The sequence below is a fragment of the Streptopelia decaocto genome, assembly GCF_964273445.1.
Source record: "Streptopelia decaocto genome assembly, chromosome: 1".
Classification (NCBI taxonomy): Eukaryota; Metazoa; Chordata; class Aves; order Columbiformes; family Columbidae; genus Streptopelia; species Streptopelia decaocto.
The window spans coordinates 192,821,105-192,837,400 of record NC_138663.1 but is presented as its reverse complement, the minus strand read 5'-3'; the positions used below and the strand labels follow the sequence as shown (position 1 = coordinate 192,837,400).

The 16,296-nt window shown below is 41.2% G+C and overlaps 1 protein-coding gene across 2 annotated transcripts in view; it reads right to left on the bottom strand.

Annotated features, from left to right (window-relative positions):
- Positions 1-1,797: 1,797 nt before the first annotated feature.
- The window catches only part of LATS2 (large tumor suppressor kinase 2), a 50,271-nt gene continuing 35,772 nt past the window's right edge, over positions 1,798-16,296 (bottom strand). For both annotated transcript variants that reach the window (XM_082076241.1, XM_082076242.1), the window contains exons 3-8: positions 14,433-14,565; positions 10,712-12,249; positions 7,387-7,969; positions 6,572-6,754; positions 5,147-5,253; positions 1,798-4,429 (exon numbers count right to left, since the gene is read on the bottom strand). In XM_082076241.1, coding sequence (XP_081932367.1) covers positions 3,935-4,429; positions 5,147-5,253; positions 6,572-6,754; positions 7,387-7,969; positions 10,712-12,249; positions 14,433-14,565 — 3,039 coding nt within the window. In that variant the 3' untranslated portion in view covers positions 1,798-3,934. The remainder of the gene's footprint in view (positions 4,430-5,146; positions 5,254-6,571; positions 6,755-7,386; positions 7,970-10,711; positions 12,250-14,432; positions 14,566-16,296) is intronic.

Below are 16,296 nucleotides of genomic sequence, written 5' to 3'. Positions count from 1 at the left end.
ATTTGAATTTAAGTTGTCCATGTCACTGGGCTCCAGCTCCTTCTCCACTTGCAGAAGGTGACCACAGCTTTACACATCAAATCCTCAGCTTATTTTGATAAGAATGAGCCTAGGACTCTGTTTTTAACAAATGTCACTCACTGCTCAGAACAGAAACCAAAGGAAGGCACAACTTCCACATTCTCGCTGCAGCAGATTTCTTTGCCAGGAAAAATATTTGTACACTTTTTTTTGTGTGTGTGTGTTTTAATGGTTGCTATTTCCACACTATCTATTCCTGAGATTACTTCCTGTGGGAAAGATTTAATAATTTTAATTCCAATAATAATGTTGGTAACAGTTGCCATTTTCTGCCAATGTTTCTGCATTTTGAGATAAAACCAAATTCTATGTTCTAAATTCTCCTTCTCATTACAGCTTCTCTAGGAAAGCTTTAAGGCAGTTATGTCATACCTCAAAAATGACAGGGAAAAGAACAGAACTTTCTAATGTTTGTGAGAATTATTTTCCATGAAGTTCCGGGCTATCACTTGCTTCCTGCAGCCAACCTAATTCCTCCAGTCACACTTAAAGTCAAATGCTCCTCTCCCTCATGTAGCTTTCATGCTATTCAAGTAGGTACCTGGTTATCACTTTTGCATCACACTAGGAATAATTTGCTTATCAAGAATTGTTGCTGCTTCTTGGCAAATCTAGCCATACTGAAGAACAGAGATAGGAAAGGCTGCAGAGGCCCCTTCTGTTCCTGTGTCACCGACACGGTTGCATTATGAAGTTTCCATTCTGGAAACAGCAATTACTTACATTTTCAGAGGCAATTGTTTAGCCTTTCATACACACAGTACAGGGTGTTACTGTGCATATGTGTCTCTGCTGAAAACCAGGAATGAAATTCCTGTCTCGCCAAGATCAGCAGCAGGTTCAACCTTGACTTGTCACCTGTGGCGTTAACCAAGAACACTACTTCAGAATTAACAAAGTCTTTACTTTCAGTCAGGAATAGCTGCAACTAAGGGCTTTTTGTTGTTCTTCTATTTTTTTTTTTTTTTTTTAAAGGAAAAGGTCGTAGTTGTTCTTTTATTTTATCTTTGTTAACAAACACTGAATTGATATTAGATGCTTTTGGAAGAAGTTCAGCAGAACTGAGAATGCTCAGAGCCAGTCCCAATATCTGGCATTTTGGTTACTTGTCCAAATTTCTGAAAATTTACTTCAAGTTTCCGTTTACTCCTGAACTGAGTAACATGTGAGCCTTCTAGAGACAGCACCTGATAAGCCGGAAAAGATCTGTTTTCCAAATCAGTTCTTCTTTAGGTGAAATGGGAGTTGGCTTCTGTTCCCTGCAGCATAGATTTTAAGTGAGTAATATATCCATTGTGGAAGCACCTGTTTCCTTCTGGGCTAGTTTCTCTTGTTTTGCTTAGTTGCAAAGATTCTGTATTTGCAATGAATTATTTACATTGCAGAAACACACCAGAGGCAACAGCCAGAGGGGGCAAACGCACTGGTGGTGGTTGTCCTGGCAGAGCCACCACTGCAGAAAAAGTGGCTGTGTTGAATTTTATGCCACCTACGGATCTGGTCACATCAAAGCAAGTTCCACCTGGGAATCCCAGCCCTTAGTCTCAAGGGCCATGAGGACAGAATAAATTGTCTTAACATACCCAGAGATCCCACATCAAATGCTGCAGGGCAGTAACTCAAACCCATCACTAACATTGCAAAACCAAACCCATTAAAATTCCATCTTAAAACAGGCAGAAATTATGCTTTTCAAGAACACATAACTCATTTTGGATTTTGATTCAGATTTTTAATAAATTGTGCCAGTAGAAGCTTTCAAAGGCAATGATATATCAATAAATAACAGTTAAATTGAGTTCCTGAGAAAGAACCTACCACATGAAAGAATGTCAGATAGATGTAAATAACAAAAATGGCATTACTATATAAAAAAGCAGTAATACTGAATCTTACATGAACTGTCACAACACAAGCACTGCATACCTCAGAACATTCCTTTCATACAAATGTAAACAAATACACAATCATTTTTGTTTAGTTTAGGCTGATGTATTTATATGTTGTTGCTTAGATATCTAAACAATGGATAGAGTAGGATATGCTAAAACATTAAGGATTAATATGTGGAATAATATACGGAAAAAATAATGAAGCTCCAGATTTAAAAATAAAATAAAGCAAAAACACATTAAAGGAGTGTTTTCCTCAAATGTTATTACGTCAATCACTTTAAATAGGACTGTTACACTAATCTGAATTAAGAATTTTTGTGTGTGTTTACTTATTTAGTTATATATAATACATATGCAAATATGTATGGCTTAATTATCTTTAGCATTCTGATATCACCTTGAATAATTCTCACTTATACATATAAGAAAAATGCATATTTTAACATAGTTAAGGATTGATATTTCAAAGTATGCCTATAATTCGACAGAAATGCAGGACTATTGTGCTCCATCACAGCAACACTTTTATCTATAGACAACAGGACAGAATGACCTATGAACAACGCCAGCATTCTCAGATGCCAGTGCCTAAAACATCAGGATCCTAAGCGGACACAAAACCAGCCACGTGTAGGAACCTGATGTCTGGAAAAGCCACGTACCTCCAGGTTCTGTAGATGTCCATGGAGCTGCATGCACTCGACATCAGCCTCATCGCTCTCAGGATCCAGACGTGTTACAGAAGCACAGCGCTGGACATTCTGTTCTAAAGACGTTGCGCCACATACGTTAGTATTGGTGCTCTGCATTGCTGCCAGCATTAAACAGCGGACATTGTGCTGCCTGCTACGTGAACAAGCTCGATTTAGGCTGTTGCCACAAATCAGCTTCCTAAGAACAGTCTTGCTATTGATCCTTCGTGGGGAAACATGTGTGCTGATGATACGTGTTTGCTAAAATGATCTATTACATCAGACCACAAAATCACTATTCAGTTATAACCTTTGCAATCTGTTTTACAAAATTAATATTGGATACAATCATAAGAGGAAACCACCCACACAATATATTATCAACACACGGTTTAAAACGGTCTAATTTTAGACCCTTAGTAAAAAAGGATCCACAGGACCTGCCTGTGAATGGCAAGAAAAGGCCATTTCAAATAGAAAAACACTGCTCATGCAACATTCTTCACACACTAGACAATGAAATCACACCCAAATTGTCACTTGCTCACACTTTCTATTACACTCCAATAAGCAGAAGGAAATAAAGCAGCTTTAGGGTTATGTCACCATTTTGAAATGTGGAAAATACATAAAATAAACAAAAATCACGGCGTGAATAAAATGGCATCAGTAAATTTAGAAAATTAGAGAGCGGGTATTTTTTTTTCATTTTTCTTTCTTACATTATTGCACAGAGACCTTTCATCACATGTTCTTCAGCTTTAAACATCTTCCTAAATGTGAAATAAGTGCTATGGATAAAATAAAAACGTAGAAAAGAAGAACAGCAGCATGATTTGTCAAAGTTAATCCCTATAATTTAGTAGGAAAAAAACCCCTGCTATAAACAAAATATAAGTGCTCTTTATTCATTTAAAAAATAACGCTGACAGTTGCAGAAGTCTGTAAATGTTAATCTGAGTAGGGGGACGCTGACCTCAAATAAAAATAGGCCTAGGAACGATAGACTGCTGGCCTTGCAGATTTTGGTGAAGACCAGGATTTCAAGTGTAATTATCAACAAAGTTATTTACAGTAAAACTGACCTGAACTTTCAAGAGTGCCATTTTTAGGACCTGGCCCTGCAAGCTTCTGCCTCCCCAGGACAACTCCAGCCTCAGCTGAAGTTACATCTGGACAAGCGCTGCAGGATCAGCTCCTAAAGGATCAGTTAAAGGCCCTACTGGATTTGAGATTAGTCTTATCTGGAATACTCTATACAATAATTTACACATATACAGGCTGACAAGCTCCAGTCTGATCCACCACGCCTTTGTCTTCTACATCAGATTTCTCAGACTGACCAACTTCCATTCCAGAAGGTTTGGGATACCTGAACGGGTACCCGTTGTCATCGAAGAACCTTCGGAAAGTAAACTCGTAAAACGCATGTTCTGTGTGTTTGCTATTGGAAGAGGCTAGTGGATCCCATGTCCTGGTGCTGTCACCACTAGCATCATCCCAAGGACTTTCTTCTTCGACTGGATCAAAATTTGAAGTGTCCATTGGATGGCTGATCTTTGGAACGTAGGGAGCTGGCTGCCTGCGGATATCGGTGGAGAAGTCCATAGAGTGAAAGAAAGAATGGGCCTTAATATCATCCGCTCCATTTCTTCCAAGCCTGTCCTCAGCAGCACAGCAGAGTTTTGTGATGAGATCAGTTGCCTCAGGGCTTAGCTTGATCTGTGAGGGAATGTGCAATGTGCTTTCCCAATTTATCACCTGGAGGAAAGAAAGGTATTAAACTCCTACACGTGGACACAAAACCCTTCCAATGGTCAACATTAACTGGACAGACATGCACACATAACTAGTCAACTCACAGTCTGCATAGTTATTGTAAAGGTTCAAGAACCCAATGATTAGATTGAATTCCCTACTATTCATTATTTTAATTAATCAAGAGGCATCATCAGATAGCAGATAAAAGGAGCAATTCCATTTATAAACGAGGCAAATTCCTTCCTGAATGCTTCTACAGTCAGGTTTGAGAATGTGTTCAGTTTACACATGACTTCATGGAATGACTTCAAGGAATTATTTCATTTCATCTCCAAATGTAAAATAGCAAAGGTGGTCATGACATAAGCTCTGAAACACTTACATTGCCAACTGTAATTGTCACTGGCATATCAGCTTAATTCTGATAAGCACTCCAAGGAATTTAACTTATGCTTAAGGAATCAGAATTGTGCTCAGAAGACTCATAAAACTAATAACTATCTATGCGGTTGGACAAATCAGTTCTAGTCTGATATTCAGTATCTTCATTGATTGGGAAAGGATTTGTCCCTGCATAGAACTATTTAAAATCAGCCTTCTGTAATCACTGCTGCTTTCTCTAGTAAAACAAGAGCAGATAGGTCTGTGCATGGAGGAGAAGGGAAGAGAAAAGGTTAAAATGTTGCTAACCCAGACTGGAATTTCACTTCAACTTACCTTCAGTTGGGTCTCTGTGGGTGTAGGAGCCAGAAAAGGAGGCTGTCCCACTAACATCTCAAAGAGGATCACACCGACACTCCACCAGTCACAGAGCTGAGTGTAACCTGAAAGGCAAAAGGTTGTCCTGCAGCACCCACAGAGCTACTTGCAACCAAATATCAAACCACACAGCACACATTTCTGTCTTTTCTCAGAGAAGCGATTTGTGACCTAAAAACAAAAGACTCCAAATCCACCTTTATCATAAAGTCACTTCTGCTTGCTGACCTAAATTCTACTGCTGTCAGTAAAGATCTAATCCTGTTGTCTGGGAATCTTTATCAATAAATTTAATTATCAACAAAAGTGAGTAGTGAAATAATATAATTAGAAATAATTAGGTTTTTTTGTGCCTTGTCTCACAACTGCGTCACTACACAGCACAAACTGGACCTCAAACAATAACAAAAACGTTCAGTGACTGATGTCCCCCGTAGGTTCAGTGGAGGTGACACCATGAGTTTGAAAAGCTGCTGAAAGACAATCTGGCTCTAGAGACAGAAGCAAGCCACAGATGACTTTTTCAGCAAGTTCTAAGCAGAGGAACAATTTCAAACACTTAATTACTGTGACAAGACAACGCATATGTTTGAGATGTCTGAAAAGGAATGGAGGATTTAAACACTGATTTCAATGGAAATTTGTGTCACTGGATGATGCAGGGTCCAATGTGAAATCTCTCAATTTGAGAATGATCAGTCTTAGGATCTGGTTTGTGGACAACTTTGAACATCTAATTTTCTTACTATATTGACCATATCTGTTCTACATGGATAGCCACCAAGAACTGTCTAAATTCCTCAGGCCGAGATTCTGAATGCAGGATGTCCAGCATAAATTGTGGAAGACTTTCTGTTGGTTTTCCCCAAGACTGTGGATGAGAACCTGAAGGACATGTTTCCACAAGTTTCCATCATCCATATGATAAGTGGCCAATCTGAATCAGTAATTCAGAACCATCGGCTGGCTACTCACTGGTCTATATAAACTAGCCAGCGGTCATAGCTGTACTCCATGAGCACAGATAATCTGCTTTATACTTGCAAAATATCACTGCCAACATGATCTGACACATTTATTAGCAGTCTCATTCAAGGCCTCAGAGTGTAGGCATACACCGACTATCCACAGGCACACAAAGTATGATCGTGACCAGTGTCAGCAATGTGATACTAAACAGTGAAGCATGCAGAGAAATCCTTAATCCTTAGCTCCTTAATCTGAGCTAAGTGTTTGTGGCCTTCAGGATGACAATCTTCCAAAGCAGCAAATTTATTTAATGGAAGAAAAAAACCAACCAACCAACCAAACAAACAAAAAGAAATAAAGAAAAGCATTTCAAAGCATCCATTTTCACTTAAGAGAAAAATACAGGTTATCTACCTTTACGAAGCAGGACTTCAGGAGCAATATAATTAGGGGTTCCAACTAATGAGTGGGCTAGGCATCTCTGATGCTGCTTCTTAGCTCTTTGTTCCAATGTCTTCAGCCTATCTCCACATCTACAATTGGACACATCATCCCAAAGATCACTCGGCTCCATGCTGTCTTGTCTGATATGGCTCCCTTACAAATGGGAGAGGAAGTTTACATTCACAGTCATAAAACACAACACACAAAGAGAAAAGTATTTCTCTAGATCTAGTTGTGCCATCTTCTGCTCTCACTGAAGAACAGCATTTAAGCTTTAAACCCAAGGCATTTCCCTCTGCCCTCCCCTTCACAATTTGTTTTCCATAACCAGCAAAACGTCTGTCTCAGTGCAAGGAAGCATGCTCCCTTATGGGAGACAAGAACAATGGAGTATATTTACATTAGCTATACCAATTGTTTATGACCTTTTTGCCAACAGACATCAATACTCCTCAATGGCACACACAGGAAGTGTGTGGACTACTTCCAATTTGTGATTAAATTATTTCACCATCAAAAGAGACCTTCCAAACAAGTATAAACTGAAAAATTGCTGCTAGTGCAGTGGTCAGCCAGGTGACTGACAGGGATTTGAAAAGTATCAGAAATAAATTGGAAACAAACTAATTGAATGAGTTAGTGAGAGACAGACACATCACACTGTCATTGACCCTTTGTCAACATAGGCACCTCTGTTTTCTGAGCTGGCCTTTTTGCCAAGAGGCACCTGCTTGTTTCAAAATAAATAATGCAATACCATCACAAATAAAGCCAAAGAACACTACCTTTCTGATAGTATTTTGAGTTGTGAGTCCACCTGAATCCAGTACACAGCCCAAAGTCAGTCAATTTGATATGCCCATCAAGGTCTATCAGAATGTTGTCAGGCTTGATGTCTCGATGAATAAATCCCATTTTGTGCACGCTCTCTATAGCCAAAGTGAGCTCTGCAATATAAAATCTAGCCAGACGCTCTGGAAAGACCTCCATTCGAATCAGTAGGCTCATCATATCCCCACCAGGGATGTAGTCCATCACAAAGTACAAGTTATCTTTATCTTGGAAAGAATAATAGAGCTTAACCACCCACTCGTTGTCTGCCTCAGCAAGTATGTCCCTCTCTGCTTTGACATGAGCCACCTGGTTCCGGTTTAGCACATCTTTCTTTCGCAGCGTCTTCATGGCATACAGGGCATGGGTATCCACTTTGCAGGCCAGGCATACCTCTCCAAATGCACCGATCCCCAGAGTCTTGATTTTCACAAACATGGATTTGTCCATTTTGGCCCTCTTCAGTCTGTTATAGTTGGACTCCTTCTGGTAGAGAATTTTCCTCATTTGTTCCTGTTCTGCTTCACAAAGGCCAGCCTTTAAAGGAAAGCAAACTGTAAGGGCTAGTACTGTTACATTCATAGCAAGAAAACAACAAACTAGCATTCCAAAAACACATTTCTCAGAAACATTAACCAAGAACCAGAAAAACAGATATTCACAAGAGATATTATCTCTTATCTGTCGAGGTATTTCTGAAATACCTGCAAATTCACTGTGCCCTAACTTGTCACCTGACTTTACCGTATCTGAGATTTGTCTGCGTTTCTCGTTTGACCGAAGAGGCATGGGGCAATACTGTCAGAGAGGGGAATATAACACAACAAACCTGATAGTGAGATTTGGTTTACACCTTTCAAATGTATGCTTCACCACTGCACTCCACTGTATGTACACACGCTGCAGCACAGCTTAATTTAAACTGAAATGTAAACCTAGATGCAGCAGGCTACTTTGTTCATGAATGGTTCTCCAGGGTCACTCACATGAACACTTCCTACCTCAAGTGCTGATTGACTTGTTTTTGTGTAGTAATTAAGAAGCTGGTTTGGACACACACATTCCCAAGCGCCTTGGGAACTCTCTTCTTTAGAAACTGTTTTTCTTGCTCTGCCATATACAGCCTCCACTCTCAAGGTTTATACATCTCCCAACCATCTGTTCTATAAACTTCTCCCTTCTCCCTCCCAAAACACATGCATATAACCCTCAACTCTGGCCTCTCCCCAGCCACTGCAGCCCAGACCCTGGTGCTATTTCTCCCCAAATGTATTGCTTCCCCTCTGCAACTAAGCTGTGAAAAAGCTAAGGCTTTTCCAGCCACCTCCTGTCCCCAGAGAACCTCCAAGTAACATTTCACATGGCTGTGGCTTGAGATCTCCTGAAAAAGGGAGAAGCTGCAGTATCTAGCCAGACTTTCCCTACCCTTCAAGACAGAGCTCTGCCAACTTTGGTTCCTGTCTCTCCCCTGAGAGACTGATGGCCACCAGCAAAACCTCGTGGGCTGATCCCCAGAATCCTCTGACAGCTCATCCTCTGCAGCATGACCCTTTCTTTCTGCACACCTGATTTCCAGAATCCTGAATTAACTGGCATCACTTTGAGAGGAAGATTAGTGCCTGGTGGGAAGGGGCAATGGGAGGCGGGCGGAGGGAGTTGAAGCTGACTGATTAGCAGGCCAGACACCCAAGCATACACCCACAGGGCTGCTGCTTAGACTGATTTCATTTCAAATCTCTACTCTAGGTCTTTAAAGATGAATGTGGGCAGACAGACTATTCAGTGAGATCCCACAGTATAAAAACGAAATCTGCTTGAACAAAGGATGGAGGAGGTCTGCAGAAACTTGCAGAACAGGTAGGATGAATTTCCCAACTGAAGGCAAGAGCCAAATCAAAACAGGTAATATTGTTTTTAAAATGTAAGGCAAGTGCATCAATCCATAGTAGTGTTCATTGCTTTAAGGTAAAATAATTAGTGTGTTGTGTTCTTGGTTAATTTGAGAATAATGCAATACTCAGCCAAAATCTCCTGAGTTCATAGTGTATTATTCCAGCCAGCAATGAGGTTGCTAGGGGAAGGAGTTGTGTTTGTTTATATTTGAATTATCTCTGAGTTATGAAGTGAGGGAAAGCTGAAGAGTCCAAAGCGAAGAACTAACTCAATTAGCTGCTGTCTTTCTTCTCCAGAGATTATTCCCTATCTCAATCTCAGGAAAATATTCCCTAAATCCAAGCGATGCAACACAATCTGTACTTGCAGTGAGGACAAACTATGAACTGTCACTAAAATGGACTGACCTTTCAAGAGAGTTTAGAAGCATATTCTTTAATTTTAACCTCAACAAACAAACAGCCGAGTTTTCCAGAGCAATGTGAGCATCAAATTAATTGACTCTGGAAACTGACTGCGCCAGGGAAGATCGGGTAGTTAATTATTACCCATTATGCATTAATAACAGCTTTCCTTAGAGCTTATCCCTAAATACAAATGTAGACTAGTCATATTCTAGTCATGCCTGGGAAAAAAAACCTCTTCCACATTCAAAAATCAAAACCAGAACTGCCAGAGCAACCATCAGAACTTGGCAACTTTGTTTTAAGCAGCCCTATCAGTGCAATTAGCTTAGGTTTGAGAGCTACAATCAGGCATGAAAATAACACTCTCACTCACTCAAAAAGTGAAACTCCCTGAGACTTGCTTCTAGAACAGACTCCAGCAAGGGTTCCACGATCAGTTCAAGCTGGCCAAGATATGGTTACTTGCATGATATTATTACTTACATGTGTTCCACAGACAACTTCCAGTCAAGTATTACATATTCATCTGAAAACATGGCACAGTGAATACACTGCCAAGTAGGACCATGGCTCTGGTGAATAAGTGGCTGTCATTGAACAAGGAGGAAGAACTGGAGCAAAGAGAAAACCTTCTCAGGATTTTGCAAGAGCTGCTGAGGTACTGCCAGGGTTATTTCAGCCTCAAACCTGGCTTCTGAATTCTTGCCTAAGCAAACCTAATGCTTTCCTACTACAGGGCTGTTTGCTTCATTATACTTTCCTGGTATGAAGATAATAGATTATTTCACAGCTCAGGTTTTTCAAACAGCCTCCCAGACCTTAATCCATGCTTCTGAGTGAAAATAGTCTGGTACAGAGAGGTGTTAGATACCTGCTACTTCCAGTGGAGTCTGCCTTTACCAATTTTTTGACTGATTAAAAATAGCAATAATCAATTTGACCCCATTAGCTTTTATTATAACAAAACAAGGAGAATTACTTTAGCCATTTCTTGCTCCAATTGTAACCTTCTGTTAATTTTCTGCTGGTAGGTCTTTATGACATTTTCAACATGTTGCTCCATGTAGAACTTGAAGGCAAAAGGCGAATAGCTCTTTATTCGGGATTCTCGCTTTTCCTCATCTTTGCCATTTTTTCGCACAGGTACTGGAGAGGTCTGAATCTGCTTTTTATCTTTGCTTGCTTTTTCAGCTTTAGTGTTCTTGCTGCTTTTATCATTTCGCTCACTGTTCTCCTCAGCCTTATTGCACGTTGAATTGGGGACCACACGGAGGGTCTGCTCCACACCCATGCATAAGCAATTGATATCAAACTGCTCAGAGCTCCCGGGAAGCAACAAATGCTTGGGATACGGTGGTGGTGGACACCGCAGTTCCTGGTTACCATAATCCACATCTAGTTGATAGGCATTAGCTGCTCCAACGGGTGGCACATGCTGCTCAAGGATCTCCAAGCCATCCACAGCCGGTGTCTGCGCAGGTAACCAGCCAGGGTGGGAAGGGCCCACTGCAGTCTGGGGCTCAGGTCTCATCACTCGCATGCTCTTCACTGGCTGGAGAATATGAGCAGACGTGACTGCTGTGATCGTATTTGGAGATGTAATGGAAGGATCAGGTTTTCCAGGAGGGACCTGTCTTATAGACACTGACACTTGTGGCTGTTGCTGGTGGTTGTTAAATGAGTTTGTTCTGCTTGGCACTGTGGCATCGGGTCTGAAGGATACGTGTTGCCGTGGAGATGTTTCTATTCCTGGATTTTGTAAAGAATCTCGGCGTGACGGTGTTGCTGCCTGCCACTGCTGCACTTGAGGATTATTCATGTCATAGAGGTCCATGTTTAGGCTATTTCTAGACGGAGTTAACATATTTTGCGGTGGACTGTCTGAAAAATCATTAGTAAAGGCTGGACCTCTGGATATCACATGTATTTGATGAGAAGAAGGACTTGTCTGTTTGTGATGAGAATGTGATATATACAGGCTTGCCGGTGCCTGCTGAAATGCATGACCGGAATTATTCTGAACAACTGCCCCTTTATTTGGGAGATTGGTGTATCCTCCCTCCTGCTGCATCTTGTTTTGGAAGGATGGACTCCGCTGAACACCATACCCCATAGGTTCCCCCTGCACCATCATGTGCTGCCTACTGTAATGCTGGCTGTTGGATCCGTGGGATGCCTGCAGCTGCAAAGCCTGACTGCTGTGATTAGCCACCGGATAATTAATCACAGAAGACTCAATATTTGCAGGGTACGTTTTCTGCTGATGGCTTGTTGGTGTGCTGTGAGTGCCTACTCCAGAGGGTCGCTGCACAGGAGCATTCATAGCTGTAGACTGCGAAGTAGAGATTAAATAGTCCATGTATGGCCTCGGAACTTCAGTAAGCATATTTGCACCTTCTGCTCCAAAGCCTGTCCCTTCATATGCTGCGTTACCAATCTGATGGTAGGATGGAAAAGATTCATTTGATCCTTCGAAGCTTGGCCTGCGGGTTACGTTATTTGGCACAATACCTTTTCCTTTATGAAAAGAACACAGAAGAATGTTAGGAAACAATTCAGGTGAACAAATGACTTTGCATTACTCATCCATCTATACATACAGATGTACACACACATGCATATACACTGCATAGGGAGGATGTGTTATAAAAACACCTTCCAAAATCTAAATTAAGCACTCTGAACATTTAAAGTCATAGGTGCCAAGTACTACTGATAACGAGCTACTGGCCCACAACACTGCTCATGCCAGGAATCATCAGAGAATCCTATCAAATAATGAAAATAGAAGCACAAATTCCTTAACTATGAAACCATCAGATTACACTACAGCCTGTTTTTTTTAAAGCTGGACCATTATTACCAATCATTACTCACAGACATGAGAAAGCTACAGAGCAGGGGGTTAAGTACAGCACCAGTGTACTTCCAGCTCCCAGAAGGACTGTAAATACATCTTAGTTAACATCACTATAAGCTACTGGGTCATCACATAATCCACATCTTCTGCACAGTGAGCACACTGCTATCACTGGGGATCTGTTTACATCTCTCTGTTCCAACATTCTCCTCAAAAATTCTTGTTTCCCTCTCCTTCATTTGCAACAAAGGCATTGTACAGTTTGTCCTGTATTCTTTGTAATGTGTCAGACATAGAGCATCCCCTTATGTTACTCATCTTCCATCTGTTTGGAAGTCAAATCTTTCAGGGTGGCAACATGCTAATCTTAGCTTGAAGAATGTGCAGAGACAAGATAACAGCGTTCCTACACTGGAAGTGTCAATGGCACTTTCCATCAGATCTCTGATCTGAGGACAAATTGCAGGTGTATAAAGCACTGGCTATGTCAAAAAGATAAGGGGAGACTGTGCTGTCACTATTTCTTTGTTCCCCCTCTGATTCTTTAGCTTTCACAAATCACAGAACATGGCTCACATATGCCCGAACAACCTCCTTTTAAAATCTTGACTTCATAAGGTCTACAAGAACAGTCATATTGTGCTAACAAGCTTGAACACTGGACTGCAAGCCCGAACAACCTCCTTTTAAAATCTTGACTTCATAAGGTCTACAAGAACAGTCATATTGTGCTAACAAGCTTGAACACTGGACTGCAAGCTCTTCTGGTTGGTCGTGTTACACCATGTCCCAGCCGGGCCAGATGCACACACTTGCACATAGCTGTTGACTCCTCAGCTGCAGACACACCAAGAGACAAGGAGGAGGAAGGTGGTGCTGCAGTGGCCCAGAAGATAAATTTATCACGTGGAAATCACTTGCACCCAGTAAACTTATGACCACACTTAGAAGTCTGTACTATGGTAATCAGATTGACTGAATGGATTTGTTAGCTTCAGCTAGTCCAACACGGACAAGACGTTTTAGGTCTTAATATCGCCACTGACACAAGAGAAGTTTCTTGTCCAGCAAAACAGGACCCTGACAACAGTTCTCCAACCAGCTCAACCCACTGATCCCTCTGCAGCGTGTCACACTGCATCATCACACAGGTTCGGCCAGTCAGAGAATGGTTATTTGTCTGCTTGGCCATTTTTGACACTGAAAGAAGATAAAAGTAACAAACTCTATCCAAACCCAAGTGTATCCTGATCACAAACCAAAACCATTCTGCAGGGCTGTTAACTGTGAATACCTGAATGGAAACAACTCTTGCAAGGCCTTTTGTCAGCTGTGGTCTGATGTTTGCTGATGAGGAATATGCAGGAGCCAAATCCTCCCCATTTGCTAATTTACATGAAATGGAACTGAAGCAGACTAGCAGGAATGAGTGGAAAAAGCTTTTTTTTATGTTGGCCCAAGTTATTTCTGCAGTGTACTTTCAAGGATGTTAAAATTAATTAATTCCTGGAAGGTGAGCTCTCTCACAACTCCATAGTAATTACCTATGTGCAAGCTTTTACTTTGCAGTAAACTTGTGATGATTTGAGGTGATTTGCACTTAAGGATAAATAGCTTTGTGTTTAAGAAGGTTGACAAATCATGTGCTCTTGCAAAGAAGGCGAGTTGCGTTCAGCTTCCAGCCCAGCTCACCTTGTGGAGCCATGTTCATGTCACTGTCTCCTACAAGAGTACAACTGAATCCTGCCAGTCCACTGCTTCTCACCAGCAATTACTCTGCTTTAAAAAACAGCTTGTTGTAAGGAAGAAGAACACAATTTTTTAAAAAGTTGTTGCTTACCTGGTGAGGTCTGCTTAATTACACGTACTATCTGTTCATTTCTAGGATCCAAGTAGCTCATCTTACTGATATACTCCAAAGCTGCTTCAATACTTCTGCTACCTGTCTGCTTCAGTGCCCGAACAGCCATCTCCTGTATAAAGGAAACAAGACTTGAATCAGGATGAGATAAAACACAAGCACCGTATTGCAGGCTAGATAGCAGTAAGTGTTCTTACATTTATGGAAACATTTTATAATTCACACCAGATCACAGCTGCCTGAAGCCAAATGGACTCATATTTTGAAAATATTTCCATGCCTTATACAACTCAGATATTAAAAGAAGCAAATAAAAGAAAACACAGCCTACCCAAACTCTGGCAATTAAAGAAGCATCAAATTGAAATGTGTGCTTTAAGATTCCTTAAAATAAACTTTGAGTTAAATCTGGAAAAGCAGCATAGTTTGACACAGGACAAAACAAAATGAAATATTTAGCTTTGGTATTTGAGAGCACGTCTTTTAGTCACACCTGAACACAATAAAAGCTTTACGGTCTCACAGATGCCACAAGAAGCTAATTACGCAGGGACTGCTTTCTGCTGAGCAAATCATGGCCTCGCTAGAGTCAATGGGGAAGAAAGATTGCTGTTTTCAGTGCAGCTGGGACATCAATCACTATCTGTTCAGAAAATGACTAGCACACCAAACTGCATTTCACATGTTACTCTTTTTAGCTGTGTTTTATTTGGCACACATTCATCACTGAGAAGTTAAAATGGGTGCTACACACAACGTGAAAATTAACACTGGAGTAAATACCAATACTGTAGTTAAACTATGCCAACACAACCACGGATAGTGTCCCTTGCTCTACAGCCAACAAGCTGCAGAATCATAGAATATCCTGAGTTGGAAGAGACCACAAGGATCATGGAGTCCAACTCCTGTCCCTGCATATGACAACCCCACAGTTCACACCATGTGTCTGAGGGTGTTGTCCAGTGTCTTCTTGAACACTGTCAGGCTTGGGGCCATGACACCTCCCCCTGGGGAGCCTGTTCCAGTGCTCCACCACCCTCTGGGGGAAGAACCTTTTCCTAATGTCCAAGCTAAAACCACCCCCCGCCCCAGGCACATCTTCCTGCCATTCCCTCAGGTTCTGTCATTGGTCGCCAAAAAGAAGAGATCAGTGCCACATCAGCAGTCAGATTCTTCTGGTATTTGTTTAGACATTTACCTATAGCTCAAGTATACAGAATACCTTTCAACAATTACTCTAGCCTCTGGTTGCAAAGTAAAATTCACAAATCCTTGCAAGGCTGTGTGGTCTTTCCTGAAATGGAGGGACTGAAATCCAGAGCTTTAACGTAAAATTCACATTGCTGAACTTCAGCCATCAAAAAGTTAGACACTTAGTTGAAAGTAGGTGCTGAGAAGTTTTCTATAATCACCTCCAAGAAGTGATTATAGAAAAGTAGATACAACAGAAGATAGACTGATCTTTGGTGACAAAAAGACTAGAGCACTAATTTGAACTGGACTCCTAGCTCTTAACATGGCTCAAGTTGGTGTCCCCATCAAGGACTTGCCTGCAAACATCAGTATCATATTATCTTACCACTGTAGTGCCATTTTTAGGGGAATTCTGTCATCACAACCGCATACTGAATCGGATGCAGTTTGTGCCTTCTTGCCTTGGCTTACTGACTGCAGCTGCGGTGGCCGGTTGGCACATGCGCCACTTTCCACGGGGCAGTTCTGTGCACCAGACAGTACTCAGGTAACCTCCACACATACGTCTCTTTCCCATTTCATTGGGAGCAAAGAGCAACTTTGCTCATCTGAACTGCAAGTACAAGTAACATTCTCACCAGCTGTT